Raw genomic sequence first — 25,521 nt, forward strand, 5'->3', positions numbered from 1 at the left:
TTCCCCGGGTCCTATGTTCCCCGGGTCCTATGTTCCCCGGATCCTATGTTCCCTGGGTCCTATGTTCCCCAGATCCTATGTTACCCCGGTCCTATGTTCCCTGGGTCCTATGTTCCCCGGGTCCTACGTTCCCCGCGTCCTATGTTATCCGGATCCTATGTTACCCCAGTCCTATGTTCCCTGGGTCCTATGTTACCCGGATCCTATGTTCCCTGGGTCCTATGTTACCCGGATCCTATGTTACCTGGGTCCTATGTTCCCTGGGTCCTATGTTGCCCGGATCCTATGTTCCCTGGGTCCTATGTTACATGGGTCCTATATTCCCTGGGTCCTATGTTCCCCCTAGTAATATGTTCCCCTGTCTTTGTATGGGGCCGGGGAACTCAGGACTCTTTTCCTAAAAAAGGCTTCTATGTTCCCCGCAACTATTGTCTGCACACTCAAACTTCGTCCAGTCTACACAAAGCCGAGAAAATGCCTGAAAGGTGAAATCGCTTCATCAGTGCAAGCACAAGCACCAGCATAAACAATGAAATAGCATGGACTGTAGGCATAACATGCAGCTAAAATAATATGATGTGTAAGCAAACAAATGCAGACATCATGCTTAAAGGGTTGCAGCGCAAACTTTATCACCGCGGCAACCTACAACGTATTTCTATCACACAACGGCAACAGCTGATCTGATAAGTGGAGGAGGCTAACTAGCACAGAGTTGGCGTGGAACGTTGGTAAACCTCCCACTGATAAGTATGGACCTGCTTATATACGACAACAGCTGATCTGATAACCTCCACTGATAAGTATGGACCTGCTTATATACGACAACAGCTGATCTGATAAGCTCCACTGATAAGTATGGACCTGCTTATATACGACAACAGCTGATCTAATAACCTCCACTGATAAGTATGGACCTGCTTATATACTACAGCCAGTGTTGGGAAAGTTCATTTTGTATGTGAAGTTCAAGTTCACAGCTCCCAGAATTAACTAGTTCGTTCATAGTTCATATATTTTTTTTTTACAGCTGATCTGATAAGATGGCCTCTACACTACAGGACACATCCTCTATAGCCATATTCCGACGGGACTAGTTTTATGTATGGACCAGGGTTTCCGTTAGGAAAAAAATCTGCCGGACAAAGGGACCGGCCGAGTTTTCATCTTCCGGACATTTTATTAACATGCCGGTCAAAAAGGCTATTTCACCGTTCCTAACTACAAACTGGCTAAGAACTTCTCATTGGGATCAATCTCGAGGAAGTCACTTTGAACTTGTGAAACGCATGTTTACACAACGGCTGAGACGAAGGGAAATAGAAAGCTAACACAAATGAGCCATGACCTGAATCTGCTATTATTATGGCAGCAGGCAAGCTAGAACTAGATAGATGGCGAGCTGCTAATAGACAAACTTTTCCTACCTGAACTGAGTTCTTACGCGTGTCACTACTTTGTTTCTTGTCTTCATTTCTGAAAGTATTTCCATTTGGGGGCAGCAATAGTCTAACTGATGTGTTGAAAACAAGACCATCCATCTTATTTCATTACTGGATTATTACACGGTCACTGTTTATCATTCGTCTCATGAGAAGCTAGCTGTCAGCTGTCAAGAATCTGACCGTCAAACTCGATTTGTCGTCGATTGTTCGACAGGAATCAGATGTTTCTTATTTTAACTCAACTAAGCCATGATTGGCTGTTTATCTACATTTCGAGGACGCAGCTGTGTGCGCCCAAGAATAGAAAAAAGATTTTTTGATAAACGGGATTGGGCCATTACAAATTTCAAACGGACACATTGAGATTTTTTTTTCTCAGATATTCAAATTTTTTTCCGGCCAATGATGGTAATAGAAATGACCGATTCGGACTGGTTTGAAATAACTCAGTAAACGAACAGAAATTAGGAGGGATTACTCATCACGCACCTGCGACTGCACTTGTCGTCATGCGCGTGCCGACTCCACACGATTATTATTGATTTTTGAGCACAATGGAGGCATTTGGTCTCGTTGAACAATTCTAAATTGCCTGTTGGTTTACTAACCCATCAAAATCCATTCTAATGCATCTGCTTGCGTGTCTTTTCATTTGGAGAGTGAGTTTGACCATACTGTTTGATTTTTACAGCGAGCAAAGCTTGGAACAACTCCCTAAAACAAAACTAAAAGTTTCCTGCAAGGCTGTAATGTTTGCAAGCCGGGAGAGAATGGATATATTGTGAGCCTCGTGCACTTAACCAGACATCTTTACATAGGGTCGCATTCGGACGGGATTAGTATTACCAAGGAGAGATAGATAGATAGGAGGGCTTACTTACGTCATAACAGCGTAGTACGAAATGATGGAGAGGGGAGTACGAAAACTTTATTCTTCTTCTACGGTCAGTATTGAAAGCATGCAATGACACTTCCGCAAGGGTCGGAATGTGAAACAAGTCATAGGACAGCGTGAATGTTCATTTCATTTCATTTATTTAAACTCGAAGAATCATTGAGGGCCCAGCCCTCATTTACAATGATGTCGAGTAACACAAACAATTACACATATAAAATCATATATAAACAACATACACAATACACCATAAATCATATAAGAGGTAAGAATTAAGACAAACTATGAATTAAAACTTATGAGTTAAAACAAGTACAAGTATGTGATAAAAAACTTCCCAGTGTAACTTTAAAATGTTCTAATGGCACAAAGGCTTGAAGACCCATCCTTTGTTGTAAGGTATTCCAAACTGAAGGTCCACAGACACTAAAAGCCGTTTTACCCAGTTCAGTGCGGGCATAAGGGACCTCCAGTAAAAAATTGCTGCTGCGGGTTTGGTATGGGTTGGAGTGCCAGACTAAAAGAGATGAAATATAAAATGGGAGTTTGCCAGTGAGGGCCTTATAAATAAAAATAAAATAATGCATGTCCCTTCTGTAAGAAAGTGGAGCCCACCCAACTTTATCATATAACAGGCAATGATGAGTACTATATGGATCCCCAGTAATAAAACGAAGAGCTGAATGATAGACAGTGTCAAGTGCCTTCAGATTAGAGAGTGGTGCATGTCTGTAAATAACATCACCATAGTCAAGGGAAGACAGAAAAGTAGCTTCAATTAACTTTTTTTCTGCAGAAAACAGGAAAGTGATATTTATTTCTGTGCAGGAAAGATAGCTTTTGTCTGAGCGTAGTGACAAGACAGTCAGTATGTTTCTTGAATGTGAACTTGTCATCTAGCCAGATTCCCAGGTACTTATAATGTGATACTCTCTCAATAACAGACCCATCTAAAGTAGATATATTAAAATCATTTTTCATGCCATGCTTAGATCGAGTAAAGACCATACATTTAGTCTTGCTTACATTAAGTAGAAGCTTAAGACCAATGAAGGCATTTTGTAGGATATTAAAAGACTGCTGCAATTTCTCCAAGGCTAGCTGTACAGAATCTGCAACACAATACAAAATTGTATCATCTGCATATAGATGAATAGAGCAGTTGGAAAGGAGAGAAAGTATGCTATTTATGTACATGGTGAAGAGTACCGGACCTAATACTGAACCTTGTGGGACCCCCTTGGTTATTAGCAGGGGGTCAGATTGAGTATTACCCAATTTTACAGTATGGTGTCTGTTTGAAAGGTAGCTCTGGAACCATTTACAGGCACTTGCACTAAAACCAATACCAGGCAGAATTTGTAGAAGCAGAGAATGGTCCACGGTGTCAAATGCTTTGGATAAGTCCACAAAGATGGCAGCACAATGTTTTTTCTTGTCAAGAGAAGTGATAATATCATCCATTACTTTAGTAGCAGCAGTAACTGTACTATGTTTAGGCCTAAAGCCTGATTGGAGAGGGCTCAAAATATTATTGGTATTTAGAAATTCTTTGAGCTGATCATTTACCAACTTCTCTAGTATTTTTGAGAGACACGGTAGCTTGGATATTGGTCGATAGTTGTTAGGGTCAGTCTTATCACCCCCCTTGTGCAACGGGGTAATGTGTGCAAATTTCCATAGTGTAGGGACAACTCCAGTGGAAATAGAAAAATTGAAAATGTGCAATAATGGCTCTGCTATTATATATGCCGCAGTGCGAAGAAAAAGAGGATCTAGGTGGTCTTCTTCAGTGGATTTGCGACTATCAATTGCTAATAAAGCAGATAGCACTATATGCTTAGACACAGGATGAAGCCTGAATTCCAGATCATCGTCTCTGACATTGTCTCTGATACGCATATCATGTCCAGCCCTAGGTATAAAGGAATGATTATTGCTATTATCAAAACTTTGACTGGCTAAAGAAAAATGTTTGTTAAGAGCACTGCAAATGTCTGATTTGTCTTGTAGTAGACAATCATCAAACTTAATTGAAGAAGGCATAGGTGTAACAGATTTATTGTTTTTGTAATTTACAGCCTTCCAGAATGTTGCAGGATCAGAGTACGAACTAGAGACAAGGTTAAAGTAATAGTCAGATTTAGCCTCTCTTACAGATAATGTACATCTGTTCCTGATTTTCCTGAAACTTGCCCAGTCAGAGGCATCCTTGGTCCTCCTTGCTAATGACCAAGCCTTATTTCTTGACTGAAAAAGAGAGGAGAGTTCAGGGGTGAACCATGGGTTTGTTCTACTTTTTACTCTTATCTTTTTCTTGCATGTTTGTCAACAATGCAAATAAATGAGTTTGAGAAAAACTGTAGAGCCAAGTCAGCATCAGGAATTTCAGTTGTTAGATGAATGTCACTTTCATAGAGATCATTTAAAAAAGCTTGCTCATTAAAATGTTTCATAGTTCTTTTAACCAAAATGTGAGGCAGTGCTTTGGTTAGAGTGCTGTGCCTAATACAGGCAATGGGACAGTGCTCGCTGACCCCTAAATCAAAAACACCACTTGCGCTAATTTTGTTCATCTTATTAGTAAAAAGTAGATCAATAAGAGATGATTTACTAAGGTTCTTAGAGTTTGGTCTTGTTGGATCATTAATAAGTTGATCCAAAAATAGACTCGAGAAAACATCTCTAAGATGTTTGGAGGCATCAGTTAGCCAGTCAATATTAAAATCCCAAGAACTAGAACTTCTGAGTCAGTGAATCTAGATATCAATTCTGCCAGCTGATCTATGGATTTAGAATCAGCTGACGGGGGTCTATAAATCCCAACTATTATGAAGGAGTTGTTATTGGTGCCATAATGAACCTTGAGTGCAATAAATTCAAAGGATTTAGGTTCACTTAAGGAATACAGAAATGTGACAGAAAAAGGTGACTTCACGTAAATAGCCACACCCCCACCCCTCCCAACCCTGTCAATTCTAAATAAATTGTAGCCTGAAAGGTTGACTTCAGAGTCATCAATTTCACTCTTCAGCCAAGTTTCTGGTAAAACCAAGATATCAGTGTTAGTTTGAGCAATTAAAATATTTAGGTGGTCCATTTTATCTCGTTGCAATATACTTCTGATATTGAGGTGGATTAACCCAATGCCTTTTCTGTCCTTAAAAACACATGGATTGTCCAAGCGAACAACATCAGGGGTAGACTCCAATGGACATGTAGCATTTATGACTTCAGGGCTTAGTCCATTAGGAGAAGAATTAGGAAGGACAGTCTCTGGCAGGGAGATATCATTGCAGATGGGCAGGCTTTGACATTTCCGAGGAGCCATCTGCTGGCCAAAGGAGGTAATTGAATGGGAGGGTGAGCAAACAGCAGCAGAACCCATATTAGGCCTAATAGTTTGAATAATGAGCTGCGTTGGGTTATGCTGTGGAGAATGTCAAAGTGTGCTGGCAATGAAATGAATGAAATTGGTGGTTAATTGCTGAATTCCTCGGGAGTTTGGGTGTACACCATCAGGTTTGTACAGATGTGAGTTTGTCCAGAAGATGTCAAAGTTGGCAATGAAATCAAAACCAGCGGCGCTGCAAAAGTTTTTCAGCCAATTATGAAGACTGAGAAGCCTACTGAAACGTTCGGAATGTGTGGAGTTGAAAGGAATCGGACCTGACATAATGCAACGCTTCCCAAGACTTTCTACAGTAAAGCATAACGTTTCTAACTCACGCTGCAGTTTGAGGGAGTTTCGGGCCATTACGTCATTCGTCCCCACGTGCGCAATAACAATGTTTACATTTGGATGCACGTCGAGAAGGGTGGGGATGAGTTTTGATATGTCAATAATCCTACCTCCAGAAACGCAATAAGTGACAGCTCTAGGTAGAATTAAGTGTCTAACAATGGAGTCGCCGACAATAAGAATTTCAGGGTCACACTCAGCGTCCCCATAGATCGCTGTTGAAGAAGGAAGTTGCAGTGACTGTAAAACTGGGCCTACAGCTGGGTTGACATCTGTTGCTGGAGAAACAGCCCCAGCGTCCAACAGGCCAGGGGAGGAAAGAGAGTCAAGAGATGCTTTGCAAACCGATGATAGTGTTGGTGGCGATTTACTTGAGGACATGTCTACAGCATTAGCATTCGCTGGCGTGGATGCCCCAACCGGAGAGTTAGAGTCAGCTGGAAGAACATTTCCAGCTGGTAGCGATTGGCTAGCTGACAGGTCAGCATCGTTAACATTTGCTGACAAGGGAGGCCAATCAGTCAGATGGTCAAAGTCAAAGTTGGCTGGTGAACGTTGGCAGGATCCATCTACCGGAGGAGTTGATGGAGAGGCATCAAGCGATGCATTTTCAGCCACGGATAGCGTTGAGGAGGATTGTCCGACATGCAGGCTAGCAGTACCAACAGCTGATGACAATTCACCAGCAGGATGGTTAGCCAAGTCGCTGCCCGGCGGCTGGCTGGAGGAGTCGGTGGTACTAGTCTCCAACGAAGGCGATGAGACTCTTGGGCGCTTCTCAGCGGCAAGCTCGGGACCTGCTGCGCCGCCAGGAGACCTGTCGCGCTTGGATGTACCCTTTCTGCTAGGTTGTAATGGAGATGCTGGTCGTCGTCCCCGCTTTCCAGATGCATGTCCCGGATCGACAAGTCCACCAGGAGATCTGTTGGAGTTGGAGGTAGCTTTCCTACTACCCCTTGGCCGTCGTGGATTCGATGCTTGTCCTCGCCGCTGGATAGAAGACCGGATAGTTGGATCCTTGTGGATTTCATTCAACCGGGGTCCTGGGGGTGTGGGCAGAAGTGCCAGAGGAGCGAAGGAATTGTGGAGTTTTAATCCGATGCCTGCACCATCCAGACGGGCAGGGCCTGGAGGAGGGAAACGGCGTTTACTGCCACGCACCACCGTGGACCAGGTGGAGGCTCGAGGGCTGCACGCATTCACCTTTACATCTCTGCCCACTGGACAGGTTGATCGTGGAACTTCAAGCGAGGTAAGCCGCGCACTAAGATCAGTTTGTTTTTAGATGCGTCCCACGCATCTCTATAAGAGGCTTTGGTGTCCGTCCGTCCGTCCGTCCGTCCCTCCGTCCGTCCGTCCGCCCTCCCGTGATGCGTTTCTGAATTGTGATTCCCTCTTGTGATTCCCTCTTGTGTCCACAAGGTGGCAGTCGCTCAGTGGAGTGGCAGAGCTCAGTTTTGGCCTGGAGCTCATGCGTGCAAACCAAAACGTCTACCATAATGGTTAGCAAACCGGCTACGCAGCTGATTGATTGCATTATCTGACACAACTGCAGAAGCACAGAAGTCTGTATGCATATTCCATCCATGTGTGCCATGTGTGCTAGCCGAGTTCCTAAACATTCACACAAAGACGTCTTCAGATAAGGAGGATAACTGTCAAGCGCCACACTCAACAAACTCTTCGTGGTCAATAACACCAAGCGGAGCACAAAAAATAGGAAGGCATGAGACATTTGCAGATAGCGTTTCCTATGTTCAGTGTTGTTAGACTACACAGCGTCACCACTCAAAAGAAACAACACCCTTTGAAGAAAACAACAGCCCGAACACCGGCAATCCCCTGTATTTTTGACAATGCTGTGAGAAGTGCAGGCAAGAGAGCAACTCGCGCTTTGAGCGTGGGTGGAGGAGATTACTTCGATACTTCGATTAACGCGAGCACAGGGAGAGTGAAGGCTGTTTACTGTTGATCATACGCACACGCGTCTTTTAAAGGGATTGTTCGGGGCGACCGCTTGACAGAGAGCGCGCTTTTCGGTTTATGCAGTAAATGTCTCATTGATTAGTTTATGGAACTTACGGTTTGTCTGTTACGGTCCACGAAGACAATATCCACGTGAAAACGCAAACGCCTGCAAACCACTGTTTTGACAGAAAGACAGTTCACCTAGGCCTACTCTGTGTTCTTCCCAAAGCGGCATTTAAAAGTATTCCATGAAATCCAACATCAACGTCACTTCAAATAGGTGACAGCATCATGCACACACATGAAATAACACTTCAGTGAGGGGGGGGGGGACATCACTGCTCTCATAGGCTATTAAAGTGAAAAGAGAATTTCACATTTTAGTTTATTTAATGTAGGCCTATGCAAAATTGCAAATAGCCTATTCATTCAAATCTGTCCAGAAAGGGTTGTAATGTTTGCCTGTTTTTTTATGTTTGTAATTATTTAAAAAAAAAAAAAAAATCGTGATTAAAAAAAAACATAAATAACAAAAATAGAGATTTTATGTTAAAAAAAATGTGATATGGGATGGGCCGATGGCCCCCCTAGCTAAATTCGCCTTAGGTCCCCAAATTGCTAAATGTAGTGTAAGGGATTATTTTGAAAAGACAGTAACATGTAATCAGCAATGCATTACAGTTTTTCAGTAACTTGCCCAACACTGTTGAAATCCTATGGTACTTTTTCAAATCCAGGCTTATACAGTGCATGGTAGGCTTATTGATAAATTGCCTTGACAGGTTATGAGGAGGCCAAGGGGGCGTTTGGGCAAAAAAGGTTCAGAACGGGCATAGACGGACGCATCTGTTGTCCGCCTGTCGGACTTGTTGTAGTAACAGTGAGATAAGCTGTTCTAATGACGCTAGATCACTTTTTACTTCTGTCAGAGTGGTTGAGACAAGCCGCGGTGCACACAGTTCAAACGCCGCCGCCATGACACATGATGTTGTCAGCTGTCCTTAATTACGCCCAGCAATTACTGCTGACCAACAGCTGCAGTTAATTTGACCACAAATTATCCATCATGGTGTCGCCCCCACTGACCATGCGCAAGGGAGTACGGAAATTGTATCCATCGCACCCACTGACCAATGACCATGCGCAAGGGAGTTAATTTTCCATCCACTCGTGTCCTCAGGCAACGCCCCCGTACTACACCGTGGCCAATGCATTTCCCCCCCGAGAGATTGTTCTTCTGTGTCAAATTTCTTTGGTATTACCCAGGGTAATATCTCCGAACCCTTTTACAGGAGGTAAAAGTCGGAGTGAAGTTTACCCAACATACTCCGCTATCTTCACTGACTTGGCGCGTTCGGACGGGACTACATTTCCCTGGTTATTATTACTTTACCCCAGGTCCTCCCATTAAACTAGTCCCGTCGGAATAGGGCTTATGACCATGGATTGTACTCCTTGCAGCTATGGGTCCAGTGGTGTAGTCTTCTTTTTTGTGGTGGGTATACTGTATATTTGAGATTTTTTTTGAAGTGGGTATACTGTATTTATTTGTGCTATTCTAAATAATGCATCTATCAATTTTTAAGTAGGTATAGGAAATGTTGAAGTGGGTATACTCCACTGTGTGTGTGTGCGTGTGCGTGTGCGTGTGCGTGTGTGTGTGTGCCAATGCCTAATGTCTATGTTTAGTTTAATTGACCATTGAAGACTGGTCATGCACAATTTCAAACTTCTGTGCTAACCCTGTTACATAGAGTTTTGACAATAAAGTACACTTGACTTGACTTGCTTAAAATAGCAGAACACTTGACTTGACTTGACTTGACTTGCTTTAGGAGAACACTTGTCTTGACTTGACTCGACTTGTCTTGCTTTTGCGGTACAGTTGACTTGACTTGACATGACTTGACTTGGCTTGACTTGCTTTAGCAGTACAGTTGACTTCACTTGACTCGCTTTAAATAGCAGAACACTTGACTTGACTTGACTTGACTCAGCTGTACAGTTGACTTGACTTGCTTCAGCAGTACACTTGAACTGACTTGACTTGACTTGACTTGACCTGACTGGCACAGCTTATCAATTGACCCTTTACAGAATTCAAATGACTTTTCACATTTACACGTTATCACTCTCTGGATCCTGAAACCACAACGAGTTAAATGGATGAGGGTACTCTTGGTGAAATTTAAATGAGAGTTGTTGTCACTCTCTGGATCCCGAAACCACAATGACTCTCTCATTTACACCTTGATGGCTGAGACACTTTAGTCACCTAACGAGGGGAGTGGTCTACGGCTCTCCCATTTACACCTTGATGGCTGAAACCAGAGATTCTCTAAGATATGAGAAAGGCATCTCTCATTGGCTCCCATTATAGCCCCGTTGGCGAACGCAGCCAAGTAAAAGATGAATGGGAGCCTATTGGGCTAAATGGCTCAGCAGGGATTTGTGACGGTTCTGTTCTCTGGTTTGTAAAGATGTGTGCACATTCTGTACCTTATCATGGAAGTTGCATTAGAAGTGAAGTTAAAGGTTCCTGACATGGCTTTGTTCTCCCAAATACGTGTTAGTTTTGTCCTGCAACACGCTAGCATTCGGCTAATACCTGCTGGCTGAGGAATCTCTGCGACTATTCACGACCAGAGCTGACGAGAGACGTAATCTGACTGATCCTAGCAGAGACATCTACGGTCACACACCCCAAAACCCCCCACCACCTTCCAACATGTTAATTGAAGGTGCCCAAATTCTTAAGGATGAACGCAGTCATTTCCTTTACCCCATGTACACATGCCGCTTTTCCACCACCTTAAATGCAATAAATAACAGGTGTCCTCAACAATCCTAACATAACTTTAAACACATCGACATCTGAAGTCAGACTTAAAACTACAAAACAAATGGCGTAGTGCCGTAAAGTCGATTGTCACGTGTTATGTCATTGCTATAGTTGAAATAAGGGTCATTTTCACGAATCTAACACTTGACAAGATGCAAACTTGTCGGCAAATGCTTTCACTTACTCATATCTATCGAACGCGACTTCATTGTTTCCAGGGAAAAAATCACACGGGCAGATAGTTCTATGAGAAGCGTACAGCCCCATTGGCACCCATTCATTATTTACTTGGCTGCGATAACATAGCTGCAGTGCCACTCCTGGCCACCAGCTAGTGGTCGTTCTTGTACAATATTCCATTTTCTTTGGCTGAAACCCTTCTGGCAATTAACGAGGGGAGTGGTCTACAGATCCACCTCTACTAGTGGCCCAGGGATAAAGCTTCTAGCTCCCTTCCATTAGGTCAGAACTGCAGAAGACTTGGACTGCAGAAGAGGAATCGCCCTGAAGCTGCAAACAGTAGTTCTGCTGGCTACAACTTTGATCCTTTGACTAGCAGAGCCTGGATGAATGAGAATCTTCATAGAAACTCATCAGAACTCGCAATGAACAGGAACGTGAATGACATTAAGGAAGAGGACATTTATGACTTTCTACCAGAGCATTTGACTACAGACAGGAAATACAATGGTACTTGGACACCAATTTGCAAGCAAGAACCATCTTTGTCACATGAAACTGAAGAAAGGGAGAAGTCTCATGTAATGCTATTTAGTGGTCATGAGATCACTTCTACAATTCAGCCATCAACTCCTTCACAACAGGCAGTATCTCTGAAGAGGATTAAAGAGGAGGAAGACATGTATGATTTCCTCCCAAAGTATTTGTACAGAACAAAGGAGGAAGAGAATGACATGAAGAAGGAAACAGAGTCTTCTCTAATGAAATACAATGGAGACATGGCCCCTATAGGTAAGTTGAATGACATAAAAACAATGTTCCTATGTCAACTATCACTCCTTTACCCAATAACCCAAACAAATGTGTAATATATACAACTCCTTTCCAAAAATAAAATATAGTGGAAAAGTATATTCCATAATTCAATTAAAAAGGTTATACATACAGATTATATATGCGTTGCCCACAGATTAAACTATTTCAATATTGATTTGTTTATTTCTGCATATTAAGGTTCTATTCCAGCTACTAAAATGTGGAAATTATTCAAAACAGAAAATTAGAATCTTCTTTTTCAAAAAGGAACATTTTTTTATTTTTTGTACTAATTGTCCCTTTTTTCCTGGAAGCCTAGATTAGAATATGTTGATCATGCATCTATATTCTATGAAAGTTTAACATTTTTGATACTGGTATTCAGGAAATACATACATTTTTCCATCGTATTCTATGTTTTTGGGACAGGAACTGTATATGAAATGTAGGATGTATCCTTTAATGGGCAGTCATGGGTAAGCTGTTAGGGTGTCAGACTTGTAGCCCAACGGTTGCAGGTTCAATTCAAAACCCACCAGGTTGGTGGGGGGAGTAATTAACAAGTGCTCCTCCTCCATGGCTCAGGTACCCTGGTACCATCCCACCACACTGCTCCCTTTGGGGGCCATTGGGGGCTGCCCCCTTGCACGGGTGAGGCATAAATGCAATTGCGTTGTGAGCAATGTGCAGTGAACACTTGTGTTCTGTGGAGTGCAGTGTCACAATCACAATGGAGTCTCCCAGTTGGGCTTTCACTAATCCAGGAGCTGTATATAAATGTGTGGTGTAATCTGTAAATGTATATAAATATGTGGTGTAATCTGGAAATGTGTGGTGTAATCTGTAATCCGTCTGGTGTGTTGAAGTTAAAACTTCATTTGTTTGTATTTTTTTCATTTTCGTGTACTCAGGCGAAGACCAGACCCATGTGCCAAGAAATCCATTCAAATGTGACACATGTGGGAAAGGATTTGAACTAAAGGGTAATCTCAACGTGCACCAAAGAACCCATACTGGGGAAAAGCCTTACCACTGCGCTACATGTGGAAAAGGCTTTATACAGAAAAGTAACATCACCCATCAGAGAACCCATACTGGAGAAAAGCCTTACCAGTGTGTCACATGTGGAAAATGCTTTGTAGGAAAGAGTGATCTCTACAAGCATAAGAAAACCCACACGGGGGAAAGGCCTTACCAGTGTGCTACATGCGGAAAAAACTTTACACAGAAAAGTACCCTCATCACCCATCAGAGAACCCATACTGGAGAAAAGCCTTACCAGTGTGTCACATGTGGAAAATGCTTTGTAGGAAAAAGTGATCTCTACAAGCATCAGAGAACCCACACGGGGGAAAGGCCTTACCAGTGTTTAACATGCGGTGCAGCCTTTTCACAAAGCACCAGTTTAGCTAATCATGAGAGAATTCATACGGGGGAAAGGCCTCACCAATGTGCTACATGTGGAAAAGGCTTTGCACAGAAAAGTCATCTTATTACCCATCAGAGAATTCATACTGGAGAAAGGCCTTACAAGTGTGCTACATGTGGGGACGGCTTTGCAGACAAAGGTACCCTGATCAAGCATCAGAGAATCCATACTGGAGAAAGGCCTTACCAGTGTGCTACATGTGGAAAAGGCTTTGTAGGAAAGAGTGATCTCTACAAGCATCAGAAAACCCACACGGGGGAAAGGCCTTACCAGTGTGCTACATGTGGAAAAGGCTTTGCACGGAAAGGTCACCTCATCACCCATCAGACAATTCATACTGGAGAAAGGCCTTACAAATGTGCTACATGTGGGGATGGCTTTGCAGTGAAAGGTACCCTGATCAATCATCAGAGAATCCATACTGGAGAAAGGCCTTACAAGTGTGCTATGTGTGGAAAAGGCTTTGCACAGAAGGGTAACCTCACCACCCATCAGAAAATCCACATTGACATCAACTAACTAACGCACAGGGCATGTATTACTATACAGAACAGTTACAGAACATGCTGCATGTTGAGACTGGGGAACAAGACCTGCATTAAAGGTGCACTGTGTAACATCTGCATGTTGAGACTGGGGAACAAGGCCTGCATTATAGTAGAGTACCGTATTTTTGGGACCAAAATGCGCACTGGGTCAAAAGACGCGCCATCAATGACTTTTTTCACACACAAGACGCATCGTGTTATAAGGCGCACTTTTTAAATCATGTTTTTGCCAATGAAAACAAACGTTTCAAACCATGTAATATTCATACAGTAATAAATTCATACAAAACACAGAAAGGGCCTCGCTTCCTTGTCTCTCCGCTGCTCTGTGTCTCTCCCAAAACACCCACCCACCCACACAGCCAGTGCTTCACTTTTTTGAAAAAAAATCTCCATTACGGTGTATTCATAATTATTATTATTACCGGTAACCTGTCATTAATTAAATGAAACGTGTCACATATGTCAAACTTTAAGCTTCTCCTTTTATTCGTTTTACAATTCAGATAGCTTAAAAATGCAATTAATAATCACTCACGTTTAACAAGTGCAACAATTGTAAATGCATTAAATTCCATTTAATTTCATGAATCCATTTCACCAGCAAACAGCGGGGATGGAACAGCACATGAAAGAACAGTCAAATGAAAGAACAGTCCTCCTGCAAGTGATGAACTGAGGCTTAGAATTATACACACTTAGAGATAAAAAGTTCATTCCTCCTCCATAAATCACTGAAACTCTTCATCCTCGGTGTCCGAGCTAAACAGCTGGGCAAGTTCGGCAGTGAGCATGGCCTCATCGTCACCATCCGAGTCAGTGTCGTTGTCATTTTGCTGTGCATTGAATTCGGCCTTCGCGAAAGCTCGGACAACACAGGTGACTGGTACCTTTGCCCAGGCATCCACAATCCACTCGAAGATGGTGGCGTAACTCGCCTGCCGCTGCCTCCCTGTCTTGGTGAAAGTGTGTTCACCCTCGGTCATCCAGAGTTCCCACATAGCCTGCAATTTGGCTTTGAACGACCTCTTGGCACCGATGTCTAAAGGTTGGAGCTCTTTGGTCAACCCACCCGGAATAGCGGCAAGCACCGAATTTGTTTGCTTCAATTGGGTTTTCACAGCATCAGTGAGATGAGAACGCATGGAGTTGAAAATCAACAGTGATGGAATTTGGTGAAAAAAAACACCCAGTCTCTTGACAAAGACTTCTCTAAGCCACTCCTTTGGAGTTAGCTTTGAAGATGACACCGGGCGGAAACTTTCCTTTTGGCAAAGTCTTTCTTTTGAAAATCACCATGGGAAGTAGTTTCTGACCGTTAGCCGGAACACCCAGGACAACAGTGAAGGATGCCTTCTCGTTCCTTGTCGTTCGTACAGAGACTGTGCTGGTTCCAGTTCTCTCGACAGTCCGATTCATGGGAATATCAAAGGTGAGTGGGACCTTGTCCATGTTAATCACGTTCTCTGGCGGAATACTCTTCTCATCGATCGTGTCCTTGCAGTAGCTGCGGAAAATGGTTAGCTTCTCCTCATAATCTTTAGGCAGCTGCTGCGAGACCGTCGTTCATGTAGGGATGGAGAGAGCCTTTTCATGAAGGGAGAAGGCCCCCCTCGAAAGTCGTTGATCTCCATGTCCTGCGCCATCGTTATTGCCTTGAGTCGGATTGTTATTGTAGAGATGCTTCTACAAATCGCTCTCTGCTTCATAACCCACTGTGCTAGCTTGTCCTCCAACTGTGGCCATCTTGCCTTGTTCCCCCTGAAACTTTTTGGGATTTTTCTTACTTGATGCAGTTCATTCTCTTGTTTTCTCCATTTCCGGACCATTGATTCATTTACTGTATGTTGTACTCTCTCCCAGCAGCATTATTGCCGTGCTCTAATATAAAAGATAACCATAAGCTTAATGCCAGCTTCATAGGAGTGCCTCTTAGCAGGTGCCATTGTGTACAGTAACAGCTACTGTATCCCGCGCAAAGACTATGGTGGCCCTAATGGCCATTAACATTTCGAATATTTCATTTTTTTCCAAAGTTGTTGTAAAATATTGACAGTTTCGCGAAGCGGGCGTCAACTTTTTTTCCTTACACACATAGAAAACGGTTATAAGACGGTCTGTCCATTTTTGTCAATATTTTAGTATTTTAAGTTCGCCTTTATGGTCTGAAAAATATGGTATCGTTTATTGATCCCAGGGGGAAATTAAGGTGTCAAGTAGCATACACACATACATAAATAAAGACATTGCTCAGGAGACATTACACACATACTTGCACATATGTGTAAGTATTAAACGTGCACTGTGTAACATCTGCATGTTGAGACTGGGAACAAGACCTGTATTAAAGGCTTTGGACAGAAATGTGCTTTTCAAAACGCACAAGAGAATCCATACTGCAGAAATTCCTTACCAGTGTACTACATGTGGATTGAAGAGTTATCTCGACAGGCATCAGAAAATTCACATTGACAACAACTGATACCGGCGCACAAGAGCTGCATTATTCTGAAGAACAGTTACAGAAAATCTGTATGTTGAGACCTGGGAACAAGACCTTTATTGAAGGTACATTGTGTAACATCTGCATGTTGAAACTGAGGCACAGTAACAGAACATTTGCATGCTGTATAGGACATGTGGATGCTGTATTTGGTGAGGATCACTCATTAATACAAGTATTATGACTTTTATTCTTATGCATTGTTCCACTTGATAACTCAAAATATCTGTAGAAGTATGTCACTACTTTTTTATTTTATTTTTTTACTTCTTTTGAAATAAAGTGATGTCTTTTTCGCGGTACAAGAAATGTTTTTTGTTGTAAAAAGAGAAAAGTCAACCCGATTGGGAAGTCCAGAATTAGAAAAGCAGAAGGTTTTCCAGACACTCAGAGGTGAATCAGTCGGAAGAAGGAGGTATATTAAAAAGCCTTTATTATCTGTGGCTACTCATAATTGAAATTAAAATGCCAACATGTTTCGACCACCTAAGATCATCAGGGCATTGCTAATATGGTGGTAGTAGCATCCACATACAGTGCCATGAGAAAGTTTGGGCACCCTTTTGGAAAATCATTGCATCGGTTTATTTCTCGTTGAGCTTTTAAAGTAGCAACTTCCTTTTAACATATGTTAAACTGTAGGGAAAGAGAAACATTTCAGCAGTGGAAGAATTTTCATAGGTGTTAAAGAAATAATTTTATGTGGATTTAAACAAAAATATGCGTGGGCATAAATATGGGCACCCCAAAGAAGGTATACCTTTAATATGAAGTAGAGCTCAACTTTGCTGATCTCATGGCCTTTGGATACTTGCTATACAAGAAGACAAGTTCCAACTGCCTGGTGCTACTGAATAGTTGCCAATTATTCTATCCAAAACCCCTCTAATTCAGTCAGGTTACTCACCTGTCTTCTTTAAACATCCTGGTTCAAATAAATTAATTCATTTTCAATGATGGTGGATATCTCAAGATTGGTAAGACTATTTCAAGACATTGTACTTGTTGTTTTTCATTAACTCATTGTTGAATTTTGATCAGTGCAGTGCAAACACTGTCCTGCTGGAAAGTCCAAACTCTGCTCAGCTCTAATTTTGTGACTGACACTTGAACATTCTTTAGAAAATGTGCTATTTGAAAATAATTAGTGAGGCCCTTAACTGTAATAAGTTTTACAGTGTGCATACTATCCACACAGACATATAGTATGGAGGCTTTTAGACCAGAGGTCATAGAATTTATGGGTGCATGTTTTTCCATGTCCACCTCCCATTGTTAAGGTCAAATAACTCTAGTTCAGTCTCATATGACCACACTATGATTTCCCAAAATGCTTTTAGCTTGTCCAGATAAGCGTTCTGCATAAGTTTAACAGCTTATTTCTGATAGATACACAGGAAAGCCTTTTTATTCGTCACCCATCCAATGAGCTTTTGCCTTGTGAATAGTATACGTGGAAGGACCCATGTCTAAGTCTGCACTATCAACAGCTATGGTCTTGTAATTCTATGGAGGTGTTCTGTAGTGTGCCTGTTACCATTCTTACCATCATTTAGCCATGCCCTTTTAACTTTTGTTCAGAGCCCACCATATTCCACTCTTCAAGAAAGAACTTAGGACAAGCCTCGTCTGCTATGTTGTATGATAAATAAAATTTTAATGACCAATCATGTCTGTTTTGGTGACTGAAGAGATTCCAAAGTCATTAAAACCAGTTTGTGCTGCAAAGCTGAGCTCTACTTCATATTAACGGTACACCTTCTTTGGGGTGCCCATATTTATGCACACGCCTATTTTAGTTTAAATTCACATAAAATTCTTTCTCTAACACCTATGAAAATTCTTCCACTGCTGAAATGTTTCTCTTTCCCTACAGTTTAATATATGTTAAAATGAAGATGCTACTTTAAAAGGTAAACGAGAAATAAACCGATGTAATGAGTTTCCAAAAGGGTGCCCAAACTTTCTCATGGCACTGTATGCCACGTTTTGGCGCTAACTCACCAGTTTAATTCTAAATAACCAGAAATGAAACCCCATTGAAAATGAATGGGGTTTTATTTCTGTTGAGTTAGAATTAAACTGGTGAGTTAACACCAAAACGTGGCTTGGAAATCTACAGGGTATATTGAAGAGTGAAGTGTGGGGCACCAGGTCAACAAACAAGAACAGCTGACAGCAAAGCATCAAGGATATTTGGGCTTCCATAACTCCCATGCACTGTTTTTGCCATTGACTTCAATGTTAAACGCATCATGGCCATTATGAAGACAGAGAATGTCCTAACCAAGTATGGACCATTGCATGTTATGTAGAAAGTACCAAATTTCAACTGATTTAACGTGACCCAAATTTTGATGAAGAAAAATGTGATTTTATAACAATATTCTAATAATGCGAATTCCCCAATTCATGGGTTTTTTTGAGCTGGAAGGCCAACGTATATAAAAAGGAAAAAAATAATTAATGGAATAGTTAAAAAACTGGGCCATGAATCTAAAATCCATGACAGTTTAACCCTATCCAGACTGGGGGGGGGGGGGCTAAAAGTGCCCGCACCAACTTTGATGTTGTGTAGTTCCTTAACGACTTAAGCTATGACTACGAAACTTTGTGACTTTTCCTAACATTTAGTTGGCTACAGTTAGGTACCTAAAGATTAGGTTTATCATTCTTGCCGTTGCCATGGCAACGGTTTTCTGACAGGTATGTCTGACCAAAAATCACTTTACCATATCTATGACGCCATATATTTTCATATTTTTTTGTTATTTCCATTAGCATCAGACAACTTTGTGAGCATTTAAGTGGTTTGAAGCATAAAATCATTAAAATTTAAGTGCATTACCTAAATTTGTTGGAAAATCCATTATGATGATATTTTGGGCATAATAAGATAATGATGTCATAATGACGTCATAATACCAGATAATTACACAAAAATGATGTCATTCATACATGTCCATATGTAGATCATCTTCCCCAAGTTTCGTAGTGATACTGTATTCCGTTCATGAGTTATGAGGGGGGGGTCAAAAGAGCCCCCCCCCAGGCCCAGGAATGCCAAAAAAGCCCAGTCTGAATAGGGTTAACATTATTGATGGAATTATGGAAATAAATCAACTTTTTCATGGTATTCTAATAAAAAGGCCTGGAGCTGTATGGTGGTAGTGGCATCCACACATCGTCACTATGGCTAATATGGTGGTAGTGATTTAATTAGCATCACTATCAACCTCTATTGTATATTAGCGTGGCCATCAGCCCCTTGATGTGATTGGGTGACAGGTTTACTCACAGTTTTAATGAAGGGAAATGATCCGTTTTGTTTCCAAAAATTGTGAGGATTATTTACAGCTTGATTAATTCAACTTGCTGCGTGGTGCATTTAGAAAATAGCTGCAGAGTGCCAAAGCCCCCTGCAAGCCCCTCCCATCCACACTGCTATAGGACAGACTGGTGTGACATAACCTGACTCTAGACAGAGCCATCTAATAACAGAGTTACGCCACTCCCATAGACCTCTATGGACCAATCTTTCCACAGCAATGGCGGCTCTCATGGAGCCTCACGGAGCGTTAACATGGAAATCCCCATTGACTTTAGTTCTATTAGAAGTTACTTAGTTCTAGGAGGTGGCCGTAGAACACAGAAAATGTGGTAAAGGTAATGTAATTTGTTTGTACTTAATCTTTGTTTGGTATGTGCATGGTTCTGTGTTAGTTTCCAACGAACAGAAGTTTACTGTTAAGAAACATTTTAATCTACGCGAATCACATCACCAACCGACTTCCTGGTCCCCGGTTTGCGCAACTCTTATTAGACGGCTCTGACTCTAGACTCCTGCAAGCCCCTCCCATCCACACTGCTATAGGACAGACTGGTGTGACATAACCTGACTCTAGACTCCTGCAAGCCCCTCCCATCCACACTGCTATAGGACAGACTGGTGTGACATAACCTGACTCTAGACTCCTGCAAGCCCCTCCCATCCGCACTGCTATAGGCCAGACTGGTGTGACATAACCTGACTCTAGACTCCTGCAAGCTCCTCCCATCCGCACTGCTATAGGACAGACTGGTGTGACATAACCTGACTCTAGACTCCTGCAAGCCCCTCCCATCCACACTGCTATTGGACAGACTGGTGTGACATAACCTGACTCTAGACTCCTGCAAGCCCCTCCCATCCGCACTGCTATAGGACAGACTGGTGTGACATAAGCTGACTCCTGCAAGCCCCTCCCATCCGCACTGCTGGAGGACAGACTGGTGTGACAGGCAGCGGGGGAACAAACACTCGACTCAGTCTGGTGTGACATAACTTCACTCTTGCCCTCTCGTATGCCGTTCCGTGCTGCAGGGAAAGAAGCGCCCTCGCATGTAGTTGCTAAATCGCAGCCAGATGATGAAAATCTGGTTAGGCGTGACAGGCAGCGGGGGAACAAACACTCGACTCGAATTGTAGGCTACTCCGTTAGTATAAAATGGATAGACGGGTGTTCATGTCTAACAGAGGTGGATCTAGAGTTAGGCAAACTAGGTATTTGTCTAGGGCCCCAACCAAAATCTTTCTTTAGTAGGGGCCCCCAAATCTGATCCAGCCAAAGTCCAAAGTAAATACACAAAAAACTAGTGCTAATTTGTTACTTATGTGTCGCTCCAAGAAATAAACAGAAAAAAGAATAGTCTCAAGTGTGTGCTGAGTTTACATTTCTTTATTTCTATATTGTTTCGTTGTCTCCTCATCTCGAAAACTATTGTGTGCACACACAAACTTTGTCCCGTCTACACAAAGCCGAGAAAATGCCTGACGTGTGTGTGTGTGTGTGTGTGTGTGTGTCAATGCCTAATGTGTATGTTTAGTTTAATTGACCATTGAAGACTGGTCAAGCACAATTTCAAACTTCTGTGCTAACCCTGTTACATAGAGTTTTGACAATAAAGTACACTTGACTTGACTTGCTTTAAATAGCAGAACACTTGACTTGACTTGTGTAACGCCGCATTATGTAATAACGGTGCAATATGTAATAATGTAACAAATTATTACATAATGTGGTGACAATCGCCGCATTGTGTAATAATTTACGCATTTCGTAATACATTTCTTGAACGTATTTCGTAATAACTTTTTTCTCATCTTGTTATAAATTATTACAAAATGCGAAATTTATTACGGAATGCGGCCGCAACTTTTTTTTTTTGATGGAAATGTAATAAGATGGTGCATTATGTAATAATCTATATGGATATGTTTTTTCTGCACTTGGATTCAGTAGGCGCAGCACACACACATAGTCTCAGTGACATGGTATAGTCACTGCCCTCTCTCTCTCTCATTCTTCTCAGTTCTCAAACTGCTCGAGAGTCGCGAATGATGCGGTTAAAACCGTTAAGAAATAATTTCACAACTTGTTGCGTGCAACGAGTCCAACGAATGTCTCGCACTTTCTGCTACATTACACCAATTTACAGCGACATTAAATACGCCAGGTCTAAACACTTCACGAGGTGGTGAAAACTAAATTAAATATCTAAATTAAATATCTTGGATAGCCTATATAGACCTAGGCCTAACTAGATTTGTTGCAATACAGATTCATTTTCTAGAGCCAGAAGTGTTCCGCTGGACTGACGAAACCGAACACGATCAAGTTTGCAACTTCTTTCGCTCGTGCGCTGTCCGTCAGCACCACCTGTCATTAGACGTCCGATTAGCTTTCATTACGTGCTGAGGGAAAAACTCTCGCCATTAGGCCTATGTGCTGTTGCACTGTTGTGAGGGATATCACCAAATAATTTAGATAAAAGTCAGAACATTATTTTGGCAATGAAAGGCACACAGGTGGCTGGAAGCTCAAGCAGTCTTCAGTCTGTTCATTTAAGTTTTTGGGTGCTCTTGGATATCGGGGATCAGTTCATGTAGAGAGAAGAGTTCATCCAGGCACTCCAAAATAAGGTGCCCAAACGATAAGTTACATTAAAAAGCCTTTAATGGTACTGGGCTGGGGTTACATTAAAAAGCCGACATGTTTCGACCTCACCAGGTCTTCATCATTGAAAAGAAAGGCCTCCCTTAAATAGTGACATCACCACATGTGACCCATTACGCACTAAACACATTTGCGCACACCATAGAAAACAAAGATTAAAAATAGCCTGGGGTAATGCCAGTGATGCCACAGAAAAAATGACCAGAAGTACAAATAAAAATCACAAAAAACAAGTAAAATCAAGTCTTTTTAGCCTGTCCCCACCCCTCGGAAGAGGTTTGATATGCTCGACGCCCTGTATGCGCAGCAGAGAATCATTTTTACCATGGTATTCATATGTTTCGCCATGGGATAGTCAAAATTGCCCACTCTGATACCATATTTATGTTCTGCTAGCCTATCTCGCATGCGCCTTTTTGTGCGCCCGATATAAAAGAACCCTTCAGCGCAAGGACAAGTTAGGCGGTATATGACAAATGTAGAATTGCAATTAATGAAATCTCTCTGTCCATATTCATTCGTGGTTTTAGTATCCACAAAAGATTTGGCTTGTGTAACATTTGGACAGTGGGGGCAGTTCATACATCTATGAACTGTCGTAACAAAAAAAAGGACGGGACTGCTGCTGGCGATGATGTTTGTTTTTGGTCAATAACGTGTTGCGTTGTAGGGAGCGCGCTTCACTGTATGCGTTTTGGATGGCTTCCTTGGAATATTCATTAACTAATATTCACTTTCTTGATTTGACGATATATAAAGACGCGGAGGGACAGCTGCACACCACCTTATTCAGAAAGGCGACCTCTCGGAACACCATTCTGAGAGCGGATTCATTCCATCCCCCGCATCTCATTAGAAATATTCCACACGGCCAATTCCAGAGATTAGGCGTATCTGTGATTTCGAAAATGATTTTCACGAGCAGGCCGAGCTGATGGAGAAAAGATTCAGTGATAGAGCCTATCACCCTGAAGCCATCCAAAACGCATACAGTGAAGCGCGCTCCCTTCAACGCAACACGTTATTGACCAAAAAGAAACATCATCGCCACCAGCAGTCCCGTCCTTTTTTTGTTACGACATATAGTACACAAGCGACGCGGATCAGGCAAATTATTAAGAACAATTGGTCCATTATTGAAAGTGATGCGCAACTACGTGAGGTGTTCCCAGAACCACCCATGGTGTCTTTAAAGAGTGCACCCAGCCTAGGAGATAAATTAATGCGCTCTCACCTACAGGTGAAAAAGAGAGAAACCTGGCTGCGTAAACCCATTGGCACCTATAGATGTATGAACTGCCCTCACTGCCCAAATGTTACACAAGCCAAATCTTTTGTGGATACTAAAACCACGAGAGAATACGGACAGAGAGATTTCATTAATTGCAATTCTACATTTTTCATATACCGCCTAACTGGTCCTTGCGCTGATGGGTTCTTTTATATCGGACGCACAAAAAGGCGCATGCGAGATAGGCTAGCAGAAAATAAATACCTGTATGCTATCAGAGTGGGCAATTTTGACTATCCCATGGCGAAACATTTCAATGAATATACCATGGTAAAAATGATTCTCTGCTGCGCATACAGGGCGTCGAGCATATCAAACCTCTTCCGAGGGGTGGGGACAGGCTAAAAAGACTTAATCAGAGGCAGACTTTTTGGATACACCAACTGGATGCCATGCGCTATCCTGGTCTAAATGAGGATATTGATTTTACTTGTTTTTTGTGATGCTTATTTGTACTTCTGGTCATTTTTTTCTGTGGCATCACTTATTACCCCAGGCTATTTTTTAATCTTTGTTTTCTCTGGTGTGCGCAAATGTGTTCAGTGCGTAATGGGTCAGATGTGGTGATGTCACTATTTAAGGGAGGCCTTTCTTTTCAATGGTGAACGTAGCCCTGATGAAGACCTGGTAAGGTCGAAACATGTCGGCTTTTTAATGTAACCCCAGCCCAGTACCATTAAAGGCTTTGTAATGTAACTTCCCGTTTGGACACCTTATTTTGGAGTGCCTGGATGAACTCTTCTCTCTACATGAACTGATCCCCGATATCCAAGAGCACCCAAAAACTTAAATGAACAGACTGAACAGATTGCCAAAATAATGTTCTGACTTTTATCTAAATTATTTGGTGATATCCCTCACAACAGTGCAACAGCACATGGGCCTAATGGCGAGAGTTTTTCCCTCAGCACGTAATGAAAGCTAATCGGACGTCTGATGACAGGTGGTGCTGACGGACAGTGCATGAGGGAAAGAAGTTGCAAACTTGATCGTGTTCGGTTTCGTCAGTCCAACGGAACACTTCTGGCTATAGAAAATGAATCTGTATTGCAACAAATCTAGTTAGGCCTAGGTCTATATAGGCTATCCAAGATATTTAATTTAGACAGAATCCTTTCAAGCCGTGCAGCATCAACGTGGTCATATAGCCTACTGTCTGCACTTGTTCCGTTGCCTGCCTCATAGCAGAGAAGGAATGGCTTGCTGTTGTTGAGGATTTGTAACGTGGATTATCGAAACTGAACACTTGATTTCTTTTATTGATACCTTTTTGTTTGGTATAATTACGGACAATGCAAATAACTGATTTTTGTGACGTTCGGACATTTATGGAAGGAATATAATCGAATTAGTCCCGCCGCTTGGGTTATTGTTTTTCGCGTGCATGTGGATGAGCATAGGCTATTGAATTTGATTGCAGCCTAATAGGCCTACTGAACAGTGGACTGAAATTGAAAATAGGACAAAGAGTGGCATTTTTCTCGGGTGCTATGACTTCTTGCTTTGCAAGAAGACAGTCTCCTCACTCCACGGGCAAAAAGCACCATGGTCAGACCCTGACATGAAAGACTCACTACTCCACGGGCAAATATCGGGAAAAATTAAGCACCACCAGCATGGACAGCTCCCCACGAGTCACTTATAATGGTTGGTCTTTTCCTGGGATTTGATTCATGTTGTTTGGGGCAAAATATTAAAATAGCCTTTGTAATGTTAAGAATATTTCCAAAGAGCCAAGATGGGGCTTAAGATCAATATGGGCCAGGTTTGTCTCCGTGCGTACACACACACACACACACACACACACACACACACACACACACACACACACACACACACACACACACACACACACACACACACACA

At 42.2% G+C, this 25,521-nt stretch overlaps 1 protein-coding gene across 1 annotated transcript; it reads left to right on the top strand.

The window, feature by feature from the left end:
* The first annotated feature begins 11,463 nt into the window (after positions 1–11,463).
* On the top strand, positions 11,464–13,836 carry LOC134453280 (gastrula zinc finger protein XlCGF57.1-like). Its single transcript, XM_063204155.1, has 2 exons — positions 11,464–11,864; positions 12,800–13,836. The coding sequence occupies exons 1-2, from the start codon at positions 11,498–11,500 to the stop codon at positions 13,834–13,836; spliced, it is 1,404 nt and encodes a 467-aa protein (XP_063060225.1). The 5' UTR covers positions 11,464–11,497.
* Positions 13,837–25,521: the final 11,685 nt, after the last annotated feature.

Source organism: Engraulis encrasicolus, chromosome 7 (assembly GCF_034702125.1).
Source record: "Engraulis encrasicolus isolate BLACKSEA-1 chromosome 7, IST_EnEncr_1.0, whole genome shotgun sequence".
NCBI classification, from domain to species: domain Eukaryota; kingdom Metazoa; phylum Chordata; class Actinopteri; order Clupeiformes; family Engraulidae; genus Engraulis; species Engraulis encrasicolus.

Coding starts and splice junctions, on each gene's coding strand:
- LOC134453280 (XM_063204155.1), top strand. CDS start 11,498: ATGAACAGGAACGTGAATGACATTAAGGAAGAGGACATTTATGACTTT. Junction 11,865..12,799: donor TGGAGACATGGCCCCTATAG/GTAAGTTGAATG, acceptor TCGTGTACTCAG/GCGAAGACCAGACCCATGTG.